The 17,671-nt window shown below is 39.4% G+C and overlaps 1 protein-coding gene across 3 annotated transcripts in view; it reads right to left on the reverse strand.

Annotated features, from left to right (window-relative positions):
* gabbr1b (gamma-aminobutyric acid (GABA) B receptor, 1b) overlaps positions 1–17,018 on the reverse strand; it is a 105,189-nt gene extending 88,171 nt beyond the window's left edge. For 2 of the 3 annotated variants that reach the window (XM_043217550.1, XM_043217549.1), the window contains exon 1: positions 16,976–17,018. In XM_043217550.1, the coding sequence (XP_043073485.1) occupies positions 16,976–17,003 (28 nt within the window). In that variant the 5' untranslated portion in view covers positions 17,004–17,018. Of the gene's footprint in view, positions 1–13,245; positions 13,570–16,975 lie in introns of those variants that run through there. The other variant, XM_043217551.1, reaches the window with a different exon arrangement.
* Positions 17,019–17,671: the final 653 nt, after the last annotated feature.

The raw sequence follows: 17,671 nt of genomic DNA on the forward strand, positions 1-17,671 counted from the left end.
TGAAAAAATGACGAGCGGTAGCCGCTCAAATGCGTGGAGAGAACGGTGGCATTTGCAGACTTTGTGGTGACCGATGCACAGATTTACGTGTACACACAAACATGAGCCGACGAACAAAACCTGTGATAAGGGGAAAAGTACACACTCAAAGCAAACAGCAAACTGGGGCTAATGCATTCTGGGTCAAATTAGGCTTCCAGCCAGTGACAATAAGAATTTGGAGAATGCATCAAATGCGGTCTTAAATTAATTCAGTTGAGACGTTTAAAGCAAAACTCAGGCAGCCGTTGAACAGAAGCACCTCTCGGCTGTTTGGGGGGAATATAATGCATGAAATGTTCCAACCTGACAGATATGACCGAAATAGGTATTCTTGGAAAGTGCAACAACATATATGCTAAGATATACACATTTCTAAAAGCATGTCTAAAAAATGAAAACATTTATAAATCTTTGCTTCTATAACTAGAAGAGTATCTGCCTAAATCAGTAGTCTCAAATTAATAAAAAAGTTATTAAGACAGCTTTAAAGATCAAACAACAATATTGTATAGAGAAGTTAATATAATTATTTTAATAAAAAAAATTAAATCAGTGTTGTTACTGTTAACTAAACCTATTAAGTATATTTCGTTTGACTAAAATAATGCTTAAATAAAATATAAATATTATATTATATATAAATATATTATTATAAATAAATTTTATAAAAATGAAAACTAAAAATGCTGTCTAACCGAAATAAACCTTAAGTATTAAAATGACTAAACTAAAACCGAAATACAAATAAAATTAAACAGATATGCTTAAAAACTGCAAATAACTAAAGCACATAACAAAATGACTAAACAAAAAAAAAGGAAAGTAAAAGCTTATTTAAAACAAATGCATCATACTATACTATTAAACACTATAACAGTAAAATATAATATAAATAATACCAAAATAATACTGTTATTGCCTCATAGACTTGATCTTTGAAGGGATACATCAAAATGATATGTCGCATATATTGTTTTAATCTGTTTTTTAATTGTAATAATGACATGAAAGCAAAATTATAAAATTATGTTTCTGTTGGCTCTGAACATTAACAACGACTGAAAAGCTTCTATTTGCAGTGATGTTTTTAAACACTAAACCCAGGCTAATAAATCTCCCTATTAGCTCAGCGGCTGATTTGTTCAGTGCTGGATTTATTAGCTTAGTCACTTCCTCCCTCACTTCCTCCTTTTCTTACCCTCAGCTGGTCTATTACACCCACAGTCATTTTGAGCCAACTATTGGAACAATTAAATAGCAAGTTCATTCAGATTACAAAGTACCTAACATATGAGGTTGTTCCCACAATCTATAGCCTCTATCTATAACTTTAAGGTTGGTCAATACTTGTGCGAAAGGCCATAGAAATATAGAGCAAAATACTTTAGTCAGCAGTGTCCCTTTAGTATAAGCTTGACCAAACCTGTCAGTTATTTCCTCTTTCATGCACACATGCACTTTTCTTTGACTTCCCATTGACCGTTGCTTCAATATTAAGCAAAATAAGGAAGATTTATAATTTTAACCCTTTAACTGATATCTGATCATTAATAAAAAAAAACTTACATTTAAAAAAGAGCTGGAGGCTATTTTTAAGATGTGTACTATTAAGAATTTTAAGTTAAATGATATTTTGATTATCTTCTTTTAGGGGTGAAGGTTAAAGGGCTAAAGAAATTATTACTTTTCGGCAAGGATGGATTTAAGTAGTCAAGAATAACAAAGACATTTATAAGATAAGACCTATATTTCTAATAAATTCTGATATTTTTAACTTTCCATTCTTTGAAGAATCCTAAAAAAAAGTATCGCATTTATTACAAAGAGTAAAATAATGACTGCTTAAAAATTCAGCTTTGCCATCACAGACATAAATTAGATATTTTTTTAAATTATATATTAAAACAGACACTTATTTTAAATAGCACTAATTCACAATATTACTGTATTTTAATGAAATAAATGCACCTCTACATCTTTATTAAGACAATATTTTCAGTTTTTTGCTGGTACTACACAATTGTCTGGTCACCATAGGTGATTTCAGGTTATACTATCCTTTACTACTGAATGTAGGCTAAATCTAAGCCTCGTGATTCCTGAGTTTCTCTCTCTCTCTCTCTCTCTCTCTCTTTCCTGCTGCTTCTTATCTCCATCTGGTCTTGGGTTTACCGTCAATTGCCAGCTCGCTCGCTCTCACTCTCTCTCTCCTTCCCTCTTGTGCAAATCTGGCTTAGGACACAAACACCATTATCTTTGCAAAACGCGCCCACATCTAAAGCTTAAAAACCATAATGTTAGCATAATGTTAGAGAAAACCTGGCCACAGAGTCAACGTCCAATGCAACAGCTGGCCATTAATCATACCGCAGTTTTACAAAACACACAGCGAAGCCTATTATCAGCCATTTTAAAGGAATAATGCTGAACAAACGTTAGAGTCCCTGTGTAAGGGCCTGATAAGAGAGCACATCACCACACTACGTGTCTCACAAGCTAGGCATACTAATGAAAGACACTAAACAGGCGGCAAAACCCTGGTAATATATTAGCCGTGTCTGCTAAGGAAAGCATTGCTATTACTATGGCTAATATATAGTGTTAGGGATTTAAACAAACCCCTACGCCACAAAAACAATTTCCTTAATTAGTACTTTTTTCATATTCTCTAGTAAAAACATCTAAACATTCCTGGGTTAACCTGAGGTGCTGTTAAATCACTGATATTAATAAATGATCAAATGTAAATTATATATACATAAATGTTTAATAAATCATAAAAATGCACGTCGCTTACTTTCGTACTCATTGGAGTACCCCCCCTAGAATAAGGAATAAAAATAATTGACTCTAAATTTATATGATTAAAAGTGTTTGCAGAAAAACACGGGAAATAGTAAGAAAACTGCAGCATATCTCAACAACCTTCCACAACACACTCGAAACACCATAGAAAGCACATATTCATATGTTAGCATCTGTATAGAACACCATAATGCCTTAACAAAAAACTAGAATACACTGGCAACACCTTAGCAACCACCCCAAATACCTAGCAACACCATAGCAATATGGAAGTGCCTTAGCAACCAATCCGAACACACTAATAAGACCCTAGCAACCATAATGAAATTCACATGTTAGCAACTGCATTGTAAAATGCCTTAATAGCAACATCCTAACAACCACCTAGAACACCTTAACAGCTGCGCAGCAACAGGGCAATAGCTTGGCAACCAACCAGCCCTAGCTACCACATAACAATGCACAAAACATGCACAAAACAATGTCTTGACAACCTTCACAACACAGCAGCACCTTAGTATCTAGGTTTGGGTACCATTCACATTTTAATCGGTACAGTACCACTAAAAGCGGTACCTTTTTTCGATACTTTACTCTCTGTAATAACAAAAACATTTATTTCTGTGAAAAAAAAACTCTTCTGATAATCAAATGAAGACATGAAACATTTATTTATGTTTAATCAAATGAAAACAATAGACAGAGGTTTGCTGTTAAAATTTAAATTGAACAAATATTCATTTAAAAGATGTCATAATAATTGTATTTTTTTTAATGCAGTTAAGTGGTTAATGTGGTTATAATAATTCTTTTTATAATTGCATGGTTTTATTTAAATTTGACAGTAAATAGAATATGCGAAAACATCCATTATACAAGGGGTCAACAAGTTCGGTCCTGGTGGGCTGGTGTCCTACAGAGTTTAGCTCCAACCCTAATCAAACACACCTGAAGCAGCTAATCAAGGTCTTACTAGGTATTCTTGAAACGTTCAGGCAGGTGTGTTGGAGTTAAACTCTGCAGGACACCGGCCCTCCAGGATCAGGTTTGATGATCCCTGCATTATACTGTACAAAAGCAATACAAGAGTAATATAGTTCTGTTATAATGGCATTCTGCACTATAGTCTAAAATCTGTTTTATGAATGGGTTTTTGCTGAAACCATATGACCCTAGAAACGTAAGCAGACTTCAGAAAATTTTGGTTTGAGGTGACATTATGTCTCAGAGTCTCTCTATTTCTGTGTAACATACAAATGCGTTCCCACGTACCGAAATTTGGTACCAATTTGTTGATTTAATGTGAATCTAGGTAGTACAGACGCAATTTGGTCGGTATCCTTAAAAGGACAGAGTACCATGCAAAAGACTTTAACAACTAGAATACCTGAGCAATCGCATAACAATGCATAAAAACATTCATAACAGCACAGTAATATAATGTCATAACAACCTGCCAAATCACTAACAGCCCTAAAAACAACTAAAAACTGCATAGCAACATAACATCTTAGCAAACCCCATAGCATAATAGCAGCCACGCAGAACACTTTAATAACTGCACAGCAACCATAACTCCCTAGCAATCGCATAGCAACGAACACAACATTTTATTGTAGCAAAGCACACAACATTAATGTCTTAATACACTAAGAATTGCCACCAAGAATTCAACACCATAGCAACTACAAGGTATGCATTGACAACTAAACAGAACACACTCAGTACACCCCAATAGTGTCGTCAAAGGTACTGAACTACTACAGAAATACCTAGCAACCAAAAAAAATTCACAATGCGGTTAGCAACTGCATGTCTCAACAACCCCCTAAAACACACTAGAAACACCCTAACAACCACCTACGCACAGAAAAAATCATAATACGTTAAAACCCCCCCAAAACACACCAGCAACACTCAGAACACCTTAACAATTGCACAGCAACATGTTAATGCATTGGCAAACAACCATAACACACTATGAATTCCCTAGCAACCACAAAAACATGCATAATACAGTTAGCAACTGCATAGCAAAACAAAAATGTCCTAGAAAACAAATAACATCTTAACAACTGGCTTGGAAACCAACCAAACCACTCAGGATGTTATAATGACCACATAGCAGTGCACAATGTCTTGACAACTTCCTAAATCACACTAGCAACACCCAGAACACTGCACTAGAACACACTAATAGCACCCTAGCAATCACAGAAGCATGCATAATACAGTTAGCAACTGCATAGTAAATAATAATGTCATGACAAAACCGAGAACAACTAGCAACACCCAAACAACAACTGCGCAGCAACAGGGCAATGCACTGGCAACTAACCTGGACACCCTAGCAACCACACAACAATGCACAAAAACATTCAAATTAAGTTAGCAGATGTGTAGCTACACATTAATGCCATGGCAACTCCCAGAATGCAAAAGAAACACAGTGGCAACTGCAAAAAGCGCTCAAAAACCGCATCATGACAGAATTTTGCATGGGCAAGAACAGCTTCCTCACAATATATATATATATATATATATATATATATATATATATATATATATATATATATATAGATGTGTGCTTTCTCGAGATATATATATATATATATATACACATATATATATAAATTAGTTTTATTATTGTTATTCCATTAAAAGTGTGGATGTAAATGTGTTGTTGTAGACTTTGGATCTTTGTGTTTGATCAACTACTGATTTGACAAAGTGCTCTTACTCTGGCAGTTACTATACCACTGCTAGAGTAAAGGTTCAGCACTGATGGACGGTTTCCTAACAACATCCTCTTCTCCACTCTCAGAGGACGGCCAAAATTGAGCTGAAATGGCTTTCTCTGACCTGTGCACCAGAAACGGCTCCATCGCTTTAAACTGCATCCAAGCACTGAATACAGTTGATAGACTCCAATCAATTCTGCCACTAAAGCTGTTCCTTGCCATTGATTTTTGAATTTAATATTATAGAGTGCTCACTTTCCTCCTATTTATAACATATTTGGATGTTATTCTAGTCCAAAACCAGAAAATAATTCTTTTCCATATACTAAAGCCAAAATTCACAGGCTTGAGAAAAGACTCTGCTTGTTTTTGAAAGAAAAGCTTGATCAAACATACAAACAGAGCACTGCTCACACTGTCCGTCTTGGGAAAAAAAAGAATCGAAATGGCACATTGAAATAGGCTATTTTTTGCAGTCACTATCTACAAATCCCAGACCAGGTCTGGAGAAAGACATGGAGAGGAAGGAAACGGCGAATGGAATCAGAAACTAGAGATAGTGGAAGAGGAAATAGAGACAGAAGGCGATGAGGGACGGGATTAGAGCGTTGATATGAATCATATTAGCGTCTCAATAGAGTGTTCGAGCCGAGCTTGCGATACAAATTACCGCTGGGAAAGGCTAAGAATGGGCTTCGGTAGTTGACCCTCCGGATTTCAAAGCACCATTGATGCATTAAGTTGCTCCTCCTCCCTGCGGCAGGCAGGTTCAGAGCTGGTGCGATAGTGAGAGCGGTTTATCGCCAGTGTCAAGCCTCCAAACATCACACTGAGAGTGAGAGCTCACACAGAACAACAGGAAAACAAAAGCAGCATGGGTTGCATCAACTGCATTCTCCTGTAGGGCTTCCTCAAAGCACGTCTAGTGATATAAGGAGAGCCGATGAGGCCTGTTGGACATCTGTCGAAACAGACACAACCCTGGAGGTATCAGTCAATCTCAATGTGATATAACCTACCTGGTCTCGTGGCATAAATGTACCTTGTTGTACGTTTTAGCGAGACACTACATACATACCAACAAGTACGCATCACTGCAGTTTCCAAAGGAAATGAAAACTAGAGGCAGTGAAACTCTGACACCTTTTATTCCTTTTCACAGAAAAAGATACAGTTTTGACTAAATTTTTGCACAATTACTTGAAGAATATAATGCAACTTCAGAACAATGTTAATACGCTGGGAGATTTGAAAACTGATCCTTTTGAACGTAAGCATCACACATATCCAGCTTCATATCTATTTGTTTTCATAGACAGCAGGCTTGTTCAGTAGCTCAAGGAGTACAGAGATATACTTGGGAGACAAAGAGGTCTGGTTGAAATCCTGTGTAACTACGGTTCGACAAAACAGTTCAAATCTGTGTAAAAGGAAGTTGAAATGGCACGGGTTGCATCAGCAAATGTCGTTTTTTATATCAGTTCTGCATTTGTTAACACTATAGGGTAGGTTTATGGTTGGATTTGGTGTAGGGCATATTTCCAACATGACAGAGCATTAACTTTCAGTGATAGTTATTTATACCAATTTAATAAAAAATGTGCCAGGGTTCACATATTGAACTTCTATTTTAGCAGCACTCTGTGGACATTTCTCTTGGAAACTGTGGCATAACGTGCAGTAAGGCGCGTAAAAACGGTGTTGCACAAAAAGTGCAAAGAGGTACATATTTTTATGAGACCAGGTTGGATATAACAGGAATTCAAAATCGAGAAAGCACATCAGGATGAGGCATTACAGCCTATGTCAGCAAAATCAGTGTGGGTGGGCGAGAAAGTACAAAGGTGTAGGACTCATCCCAGCACTGTCTGTTCCTCGTCCTCTCAGGACTCATTGTCCTGACCTCGTGTGCCGCTCAAGGAAGTGCATTCACCTGCCGGCTGTGCACGGCAACCCATAACGTGGTTCAATCTGTCAAGACTCCAGCTATTTGAACGCTTGCCGCACCTTTCTGCAATGGTTACAAACCTCAAACCGAATAGGTGAGGAACAAGTTAATTAGCCTGTCCATCAGCTCTGCTTTCTTTGCGTTAAAGCACCCCTGTAATGGCCATGTTACCCGGAGCGGCTCTTGATCCGGGGGAGTTATTTCAGCCTTTCTTCACCTGGCTTTAGTCAGCAATCACGCAGGGTGGATGGCCCGGCGAAGTGTCCTCTTCCAGTGATCCGTCTTGTCAGTCAGCACAGCATGTGTCTCCCGCAGGAGTCGGCCAATCACTCAGTGTGTAAATCTGCATATAAGTCAAGAGCGGCGTGTCACTTTAAGTAATACCTACACCGAAGTCTATGCTCGGAATACTACTTTCTTGAAGCAGTTCTAAGTGATTTAGTTGAAATATCAGGAAGGAAATGTCATTGTTTGACTGATCTCAGTGAATTAGGTGTCTGGAAATATCACTCAGACAGCCTTAGTGTGGATGAAAAAATGTGTGGACGGGATCTTTGTTTAGCCAGTCAGAAGACTTTGAGGCGCTTTCTGTCTGTCAGTCATTCTTGATACAGCTTTTGACAACTTCTGCAAAAATGAAATGTGCTATTGCTATCGGACTCAAAGGTCTCAGCGGTTTGAGAAAGAGGGAGCATGTCTAATTCAGTGGCTAAATGTTTTTTTCACACCAAAGATGATGACGGTAACTATAAAGTTTTAATAACCATTATAATTCTATGAGAATAGCAGATTAAACCATTGGAATCATTTTTAGAACTATTTTTTTTTACAGTTCATGAGCTATAAAAATAATAACAGCCAGTCAGAACTGACTTTAGTCTGGTGGAAATGGCACAAACACCTAATTTAATGGAAACTTCTGGATTTATTGCGAAATACTGTTATGTTGATTCAAGATGGTGCTCCACGTTTGAAATGACTTCCCATTTCAGCTGATATCTTCAAGGTGGTGAGCGTAAGAAGAACATGCATGTGAAGGCCTGTTCAAACCAAGAATGATGATGACAATTATAACTCTAATGATATTTTTATTTGCGTCCACAACCAGACAGTGATAACGGTCTGTTTAGTCCGAGCTTCTGCGCTGCAGTTTTAAAATAACGAAGGAGGATTTGACCTGCTGTCGATTTACGTTTTGCAAAGACACCAAAGGAAAAACAGATGCTTTTGTATACATGAGATCCTTCAAAGACGAAAGGAGCTGGGAGAATCTGGTACTCGGCTTACAGAGTTTCGCTTTTAAGGACAAAATTATTCATACCTCTGTACGAGTCAAAATCTGTTTTGGGTTTCGCTGTTCTTGTTGCATTTACATGACTTTAAACGGCAGATGTCCCCAGCATGCTACGTTTTCGAGCAAGTGTCATCTATCAAATACAACATCAAAGTTATATATTGTAGTCAATCTAGTAAACTAAAAACAACAGTGTATTTCACTGCAAATTCTAATAAGGCAAGCAAATGTTGAAACTGGTGTTGAATACCTGAGGTAATTTTGCATTTTTTGTTTTCACCGTTTACTGTATTGTCTGCGCATCTTAATCTGCCTTTTTAAATGCACAAATCGATTCTGATTAGCTTTTAGTGCTTTATCATTCAACAGCTGGATATATCGTTACAGTTTCACTCTATCATTCTCTTAATTTAGAACAATTGTTAGAACTTTATCTTTATAGCTATAGTGATCATGTGAAAGAGCCTTAAAAAAGGGCTTGACCCTATGTCATGGGCTTCGATCATCTGTATTGAATCGCAGAGGCCTGGAAAATGATTCAACTGATGGAAACTAGTGTAGCAAACTGAGAAGGTGAGTTGGAACATATTCAGATGTTTTCCACCTAAATCCTGAATAATGGTGAGAGGTCACGGCTGTGTTGGTTGAGGCAATACAAAATGGGGTTTGCTGAAGCAATGTCCTTTAAGTCAACACAGAATCCAAATGGACACCATTTACTTTTTAATGCACATTCTTGGTCGTAGTGTGCACGATTCACTGGTTCACATTATTTATAATAAAAAATGTTTGCCTTTGTAAACTTCCATCAAAATGTAATAACATGCTCGTCTGCCTCTGAATCTAAAACGACCTTCCTTTTCAGATGATACTACGAATCCCTCTTACTTTCAACCCTTCGCCTCCAACCACCAGCCTCCATATGCACACATTTAATGATCCAGCCAATGAATAAAATCAATTCCCATCTGAAAACGGTGCGGTTTGCGAACACTGTTTCTCGTCCACATTAATAGCAAACACTGTGTGCATGCTTCGACAGGCCATGATCTTTTCCACAAACTATCCGTGAATCCAAACAAAATGTTTGATCACTGGGAAAATACACTGTGGACACTTCAAACAATTACAGCAATTAACATGCGGGGCGGCATCTTCTTGTTTAAACTGATTGTACAATGAACCACATAAGCATTCAGTGTTTGTCCCAATCAATGTCTGTTTCCATCTATCTATCTTTCTGTCTATCTGTCAATCTATCTATCTATCTATCTATCTATCTATCTATCTATCTATCACAAGTTTAATATCTGTACCTATTCCACTCTTACTATATTTATTGCTTCGAGTCTCTTGTTCTAGATGCATAAATATAGCGTTCCACCAGCAGATCCACACGGACATGATAAAAAACGTTATTATTCATCATTCCTCTAATTAAGAGAGTTCGTTAACTCACTCTCTGGCCTCAGGGGGGTTTATTTTGCTGATGAACACATAAGTAGTACGCAACGGAAATGCCAATTAACCCCATTTACGCTTCCAGACACTCTACACCTGCACGAAGACAGACTGCAATAAAAATACCTAGACTGAGAGATAAAATCCTCATATTACCAGAAAGATATACACAAATGCGAGTAAAGAGATCTCTGTGCATACGCATGAAACAAATGGATGCATACATGTTCATTTAACGCTGAAAACCGAAATGGAGCTGCAAAGGTGAGTCACATACTAGGTTGATTGTCAGTCTGCAGTATGTGTCAGCTATAAAGGAGATCTGACTGTTAGCATTTTGATGTGTGAGCCTTTAAAGCAATACCAGACACATAACACAGTGCCAGCGAGGCTGAATAACCTAAGCTTAAATTACAGGTGCATCAGTCACAAAGCTATCAAATGACTTAAAATGTCAAGGAGAACATCTCAGAAATAACAATATGCCAGACATGCACCAACGGCATCAGTGAAATGGAACAGCGGCTGAACGTTGGCACTTACTGACAGAAACAGCCTTCACAACATAATTGCTAAATGCCACAAAAGTATGGCTTAAATAAAACTCACAGAATTGAATCGGCACCTCTTTGACCCAGAAGAATATACAAAGCTATGCTTCACAAAGGAGGGTTTTACTAAAGCTGCAACTCAGAAAAAAATGCGCGTAATGCAAGCATACGAGGAGCACAAAACCTACAAGAGCGGTGTTGTGATGAGTAACCTTTCACCCTATTACCTACATCCAGAAAGGCTTATGTTGGAAAAAGCCAAACACACTTAGTTGTGGATCTCTAATTGTATGAGATAACCAAATCTCACGAAGGTCATCAGGTCTCATGATTCTGCAGGATTGTTGCGTAACAGCCCAGGAATATTCGATTTTACAGTACTATCGGTGTTGCAGACATCTTTCCCTCTTTATTTTCTCGCTCGCCTTGAAAGTTGACACATCGTTTCCACCTTCATTACTCCAAGAATTACCCTCTTAAATAGTGCAATTTCACACTGCACACAGTTCAGGACGTGTTCAGCAGCCATCCAAGAAGACGTGAAGCTGCTGCCAAGCCAAAGAAAGGTCCTGTCCTTAATAAAGACCTTGATGTTTCTGTTACTTAGCCCTATAATAAACAAATCACTACATATTAATGATTCACTGAACGTAAAAGTGCCCTACTACTTGCAAGAACATGCACAATTCTCCACTTTCGAAAATAATGGTTCCATAAGGATGTTTTATTTATTTATTTACTTCTGAGCAATGCCATTTGTTGGAACGGAAATGCTCCATGGATGTTCTTCACGGAACCATCGATGCCAGTGTGGCGAATTTATAACCGCCCAAACGAACAACTCGGTGAACAACGTGTTCTGCTGAAGATGTGCCTTGCGACTAAACATTCAGTCGCAACAACGCATTTAAGTTTTAAGGTCGGATCAGGCAAGAATTGCTCCATTAGGTAACAACTGCACGAAGCGCAGACCGTCACTTGTTCATAACACACATTTCAATCGATTGCAAACAAATGTAGCACAATACACCAGATTCTGTTTCACGTCAATATTCACAACAAAAACAACAATCAGAACCACTCAGCCCCCACCCGCTCCCCTTATCTGCCGCTCCTTTCGTCCTAGTGTTCCTCAGACATGTTTTTTTTCCCCAGGGTTCCTTCTGCAGAACCCTCAACGCCGCACAATTTGGATGTCTGCTTTATTTGACACGCTCATTTCACTTCCTTTTACAGATGAAAGGATCAATGAAAACAGGCATTTTATTCACGCATCCAAACCGTGCCGTTTTGAGGCCCTCTGAGACCCGGATCAAGAAATACTGAACTACGTAAGCGCTTCTCAGCCCTGTCCCTGAAAAATGCACATTTTGGGTGGCTTTCATGTCTCCCTTATCCTAATTGCAATTTAATAAAATACAGCAAGGAAGGCATTCGTCACATTACGTCATTTTAGTGACTATAATTTCCGTTTCCTAATTTTAAGTTGTTAAATAATTATACTACATGCAATATATAAAATTACCCATTCTATAAATACTGCAAAAAGCACCGATAACGACACAGCTGATGCAATGCAATCCCACATAATAAAATTATACTTTGTTCCTCATCGGAGTTTGTTTCACAAGAAAACACCAGCTATTTAAGTCTTCGTATTTCAAAATGTCAAATTTAATTCGATGTGCTGCTTTTTCTGGTGCTCTGTAATTATTTCTGTTATTTACTATTAATTAAGTCCAAATTTGCGTCTGCGCTCTTCTTCATCATGTAACCTCACTATAATATATAAACTATAGCTAAACATCTCAAATGTTTAATTCATTACAATTAAAACAGAAGACGTCAGCACATAAAAAAAAATACACTGGTGCATGAGTTCAAAAAACATACCTATTCAGCAAGCAGAGGAACTAAAGTACTAAAAAGGTGAAAAAAACCACAGAGCTCAGTGCAAATAGAAAATATTTATAACAGGATGTATATGCATTGTCTTTTAAACATGCTATTTATTTACATAATGTGATTAGATTACTTTTTTTGCACTCGTTTAAGGTCTTGGAGCGTTCGTCCACAAATGTGCAGCGCCGGGGCTCGGCGGGACCCGGATCGAGGAGCGCGTGCGTTTCAGCACCGCGGACAGCGACCGTTCAAACACAAGACTGAGAAAACGAGCGCTCGGGAACACTTCAGGTCGACCCGCCTCTCCACTACGCTGCAGGGCCCGTCGAAACGACGTTTTAGCGGGATTTCTGCGCTACAGCGGCCGAGTTTCCGAGCACGGCGTCTGTGCGGTGCCACAAAACCGCTAAGAAACCTCGTAACGACACATCCGATTAAACCGCTTCACTGTGGACGAGACCCCCGACGAGAACAATTACCGCACACAATTATATTACTTACTGCGTCGTGCAGGCTCTTTTGGGAACGGTCTGTGGAGATGGTCCTCGAGGGATGCTTGATGTAGCCAACGCGTGCGCGCGTGTGCGTACTAGTAAGACGACAGGTAAATAAATACGCTCTTTTAATTGCTCGCGCCAGGCGTTCACTACGCGCAGCCTCGCGTTAAACTTCGACTGCCTCCGTGCGCGTGAAATTGCTCTCGTACGATTGGTATTGCGTGCGTCGCTTGCGTGCGAGAATAACCTCGCACAATTGCTTTTAAATATCCGCGCGATAAAATAACAGTCGAATGTTAACAATCGGAAAAAATATATATATATATATATATATATATATATATATATATATATTTTTTTTTTTTTCAGCAATTAGAGGACAGGATATACAGTTGTGCTTCGCGTAAATGTATTGCTCGATTACAACGAGTGACAACAAATTCAGTAAAGCGCGCACGCAACAAAAAAAGAAAAGAAGAAGCCGTGTTAGAGGTAAACGTTCACACGCTGTTGTTTACAAACGTCCGGCGGGCTGTCGTTTTTCGCCAATCGTGCGAACATCAGACGCTAGCGTACTTGCCATGGTTCCGTCGCCTGAAAGACTTGCGGGTAAAAAACAAATACCAAATGTCGACGGGAATTAAACGGCTCATGAGAGTATCCTCCGTGCGCGCCGGTCAGGACTGATGTGATATCGGCGAAAGAAAAATAAGAAACGCGGTGCAGCTACACACGGACGACGAACGACGACGGCTCGCGGAGCCTCCCTCTCCTTCCTCGCGCTCCCGGTAACGTTCCCGTCCCTCGCTCGCTCGCGACGTCACAGGGCAGTGCGCCTCTCTCTCATCTGCAGTCTGTAGCGTGCAGCCCGCGCACTACATGAAGACACCGCCGCTGAATAGAGTGGGAATTAAAGCGCTCATTGGCTGACGGAAAGACAGATGGCGCGCTCATATCCCAGATAAATAGTGCAGACCTCCTCCCTGCGCAGGGCGCGCGAGCCAATGGAAGCGCGCGCTCTCCAGATCTCCTCTTCTAGCGGAGTGTCACTTTGATGTATGTAGTCATTCTGTCACTGTATTATATTTATTCGTCGGCTGGAGCATCTTGACGCTTTTGTAAGGAACGAAGCTGATTTGCTTAATTAGTCTCCGGGCTGATATTTAAAGTACTTCTTTTATTCAGTTGAACGCCATGGCTCGTACAGATCTAGTTCTAAACCGTCTTAGGCTGGCTTAAGCTGGGTTGTTGCTTCAGTTCTCACTTCCTGGATGACCACTCAGTGTTTTCAAGGCAGCATGCACTCCATGCACAGGGTGAACCATCTGGTATTAACTAGCAGCAGTGTGCTGCTTAATAGCATATTTAAAATATAGAAAATGATAAACATGTGGATTCGCTAATGTACTTTTTATTTTTCGTGAATTCTGTCACTTTTCCCCTGTTCCGGCCTTTAACTCCTCCTCCGATTTCACATCCAGCAACACGCTGGATTAAACACTGAACAGAAGTAGAAATCTGAACTAATTGGAAGTAGAAAAAAAATGAAATTTGATAATCCGTTTCGTTTCAATTTTCAACAGCGCGCATACGTGTATCTGAATGAAGATTCGCACCGGTCTTCTTTCGTTAAAGCGTTTGCATAATGAATTCTGCAATTGATTATTTCTGCCAAGGCTTTGTTACGTGAAACAGCGAAGCATCAAAAGCAAAGCCCATAAACCTAAGCTTACCTACAACTAAAGCTGTCCGTTTGTTGTCCTGTTACCCAGTTGGAAATTACCATCTTGGATCCTCTAAGGAATTGTCAGTGGGTTTTGGGAATGGCAATTTACGATTTATAAATAAAACTGGGGCTGTGGCTTATATTGTTTTAAAGAGATGTTTTGTTCTCCGACGTGAACACCGTATTAGCGTAAAGAGGACGCCGTTTACGTAAACCGTGTCTTACTGCAGCAGAAAATTTCAAATAAAATAAAAAAGAAACTAATTCGAAGTCTTCGTTCCGTATGGCTTTCTTACTCAAAAACCCTCGACGAGTTCCCAAGGGAACCAGCGGCGAATTAGGCTACAAATCGACGTAATGACCGAACAGCCATGCTCTTTTTTCGTATTTCCTTGAAGAAGCGAAAAGTTAGCTCCCCATTTCTTGTTCGGAGCTGGGAATGGAAGAGCTCCTTTCCGTGAAAGCGCCGCTCTAAATCCTGTGCCTCTGTTCTTGGCAGTGGAAGCCGGGAGGATGAGTCATGCTGGTTGAAAATGATATCTCACTATTCGATGAGAGCAGCATTCATCATGTGAGTGAGGGTGCAGGCAAACATTTAATTATAGACCCAGTCCATTAGGATGTCAACACCTCAGCAGTCTCTTTCCCACAAAGTCAATAATGACCTTTAAAACTTTCTGATTTGCTGGGAAGAAACGCGACGCTATTTTCACGTCCGGTGCGCCAGAGTAATCAAACGGGCGGCCGCACGTAAGGCCCAAGCGCTGCCGCGTCTCATTTGGTCGGAGGATCACTCTCGAACCCTTCTGAGCGTTAGTTCTGTGCTCTCCCATTAGACGGGAGGGAAATTGGACGGTGTGCAGCGGGCTGCAGTAATTACTCACACAGACGCTGTCGTGCTCGTGACAATAGATCGTCCTCGCTGAGCGCAAACAGAGGAGTACAGTAGGATGGGGAGCACTTCATTATTCCCCGCCGCAAATGTTTTTGTGCGGCCACTTTCAAGGAGCTCTCATTTACATACACAACGGCGTGCGGTGGAGGCAAATCATTTACATCAGTCCATAAGCACTACAGTTTCGCTGTAGGAGATGTGCACTCGCACAAGAGGTGCTGTTTCCACACGCCAGTAGACCTATTACCATTCATTCGGGAGAGACGAATGCATCTCTCTGCGCAGTATTGGTTTTACGTGGCTATGAATAATCTGAAGTATTAATTTGAAGCAATTGTTATTAGTGGTCCTTGCGATAACGAGCTTAGCTCATCCTGTGGCGTGTGCGCTACAGATATGAATCACATCTCGAGTTGTTAGTTTTCTAAGTCGTTAGATTTATATACTTTGACCGGTGGATGATAAAATGGGCTGTGGGGTTCAGGCTGGAGAGCCCTATCTGGGGACATTCAGATATTAAAAACCTAGTTTGTAAAGTACATATTCTTTTTATGCATGGATGGATGGATGGATGGATGATAGATAGAATAATATAAAGAACGACTGAATGATAAATAGATAGAGCGACAGATCGATACAAGGAATGAGAGAAATGTGGAAAAAATGCTAGATAGAATGAGAGATGAAAAACAATAGAAAGAATGATAGAATGATACTTAGATGATAGATAGATAGATAGATAGATAGATAGATAGATAGATAGATAGATAGAGCGACAGAATGATAGAACAATATACATAGAGCAACAGAAAGATAGAATAATAGATAGGACAATAGGATGAAAGATAGAGCAACAGAATGATTAAAAAAATTACAAAAATGACAAAGATAGAAAAAACGATAGAGCAAGAGATAGATATAGATAGATAAGGCGACAGAATGATAGAATGACAGAAAGACAGAATAATAGATAGAACAGTATAGATGGATAGATAGATAGATAGTTAGACTGATAGATAGATAGACAGACAGAAGTGTCTTGCTCTCACTCTTTCTTTCTCTTCCGCTCAGGTTGTTGAGAGACAGGTAAGATCAGTGAAAGCAGTAGCTCACCAGAGATCAGTGACGGTCTGTGGAGCATCAGAGGGCAGCGGACAGCACGTGGCAAGCGATTCTTGACCTGAAACAGTTTTAGAATACTTTTAGTCAAAAAACTAATGATATTTAACATACTACTATTAATAATAAACGTTTCTTGAGCAGCAAGTCAGCATGAATTCTGAAAGATCACGTGACACTGAAGACTGGAGTAATCATGCTGAAAATACAGACCTGCTAAAATGCAGAACTGTTGTAATATTTTACAATATTGCTGTTTTTCCTGTACTTCTTCGTCAGTCATATGCATGACTTCTATCAAAAACATATAAAGCACTCTCTGTAACGCAAGCAAACGCCGCAACGCTTTAACAAACAGAAGTTGCATCAATGATAAGAATGCTACATCCATAAATGAGCTGTGATGCATGAACTCCATGAAGGAACAAGACTCCTTCCGGCCTGTAATGTACCTCTCCAAATTGACAATCAAAATAATGCGTTTTCTGATGCGTTTCCCCTCAGGTATCCCAGCAGTGGAATCGGTGAGTCACAAAGTCCTGAGTGAGAAATTTCGACATAATGAAAACCTGAAAGAGAGAAATAAAAATTAAAAAAAACTGTGCGGGAGTAGCTTCGGTTACAAATGCTGCCGGTGACACCTCATCTTTCAGTTCAAACTCGGCTGTCATCATCTTGGCCGTCTCTTTT

This window comes from Puntigrus tetrazona, chromosome 19 (genome assembly GCF_018831695.1).
Source record: "Puntigrus tetrazona isolate hp1 chromosome 19, ASM1883169v1, whole genome shotgun sequence".
Lineage (NCBI taxonomy): Eukaryota > Metazoa > Chordata > Actinopteri > Cypriniformes > Cyprinidae > Puntigrus > Puntigrus tetrazona.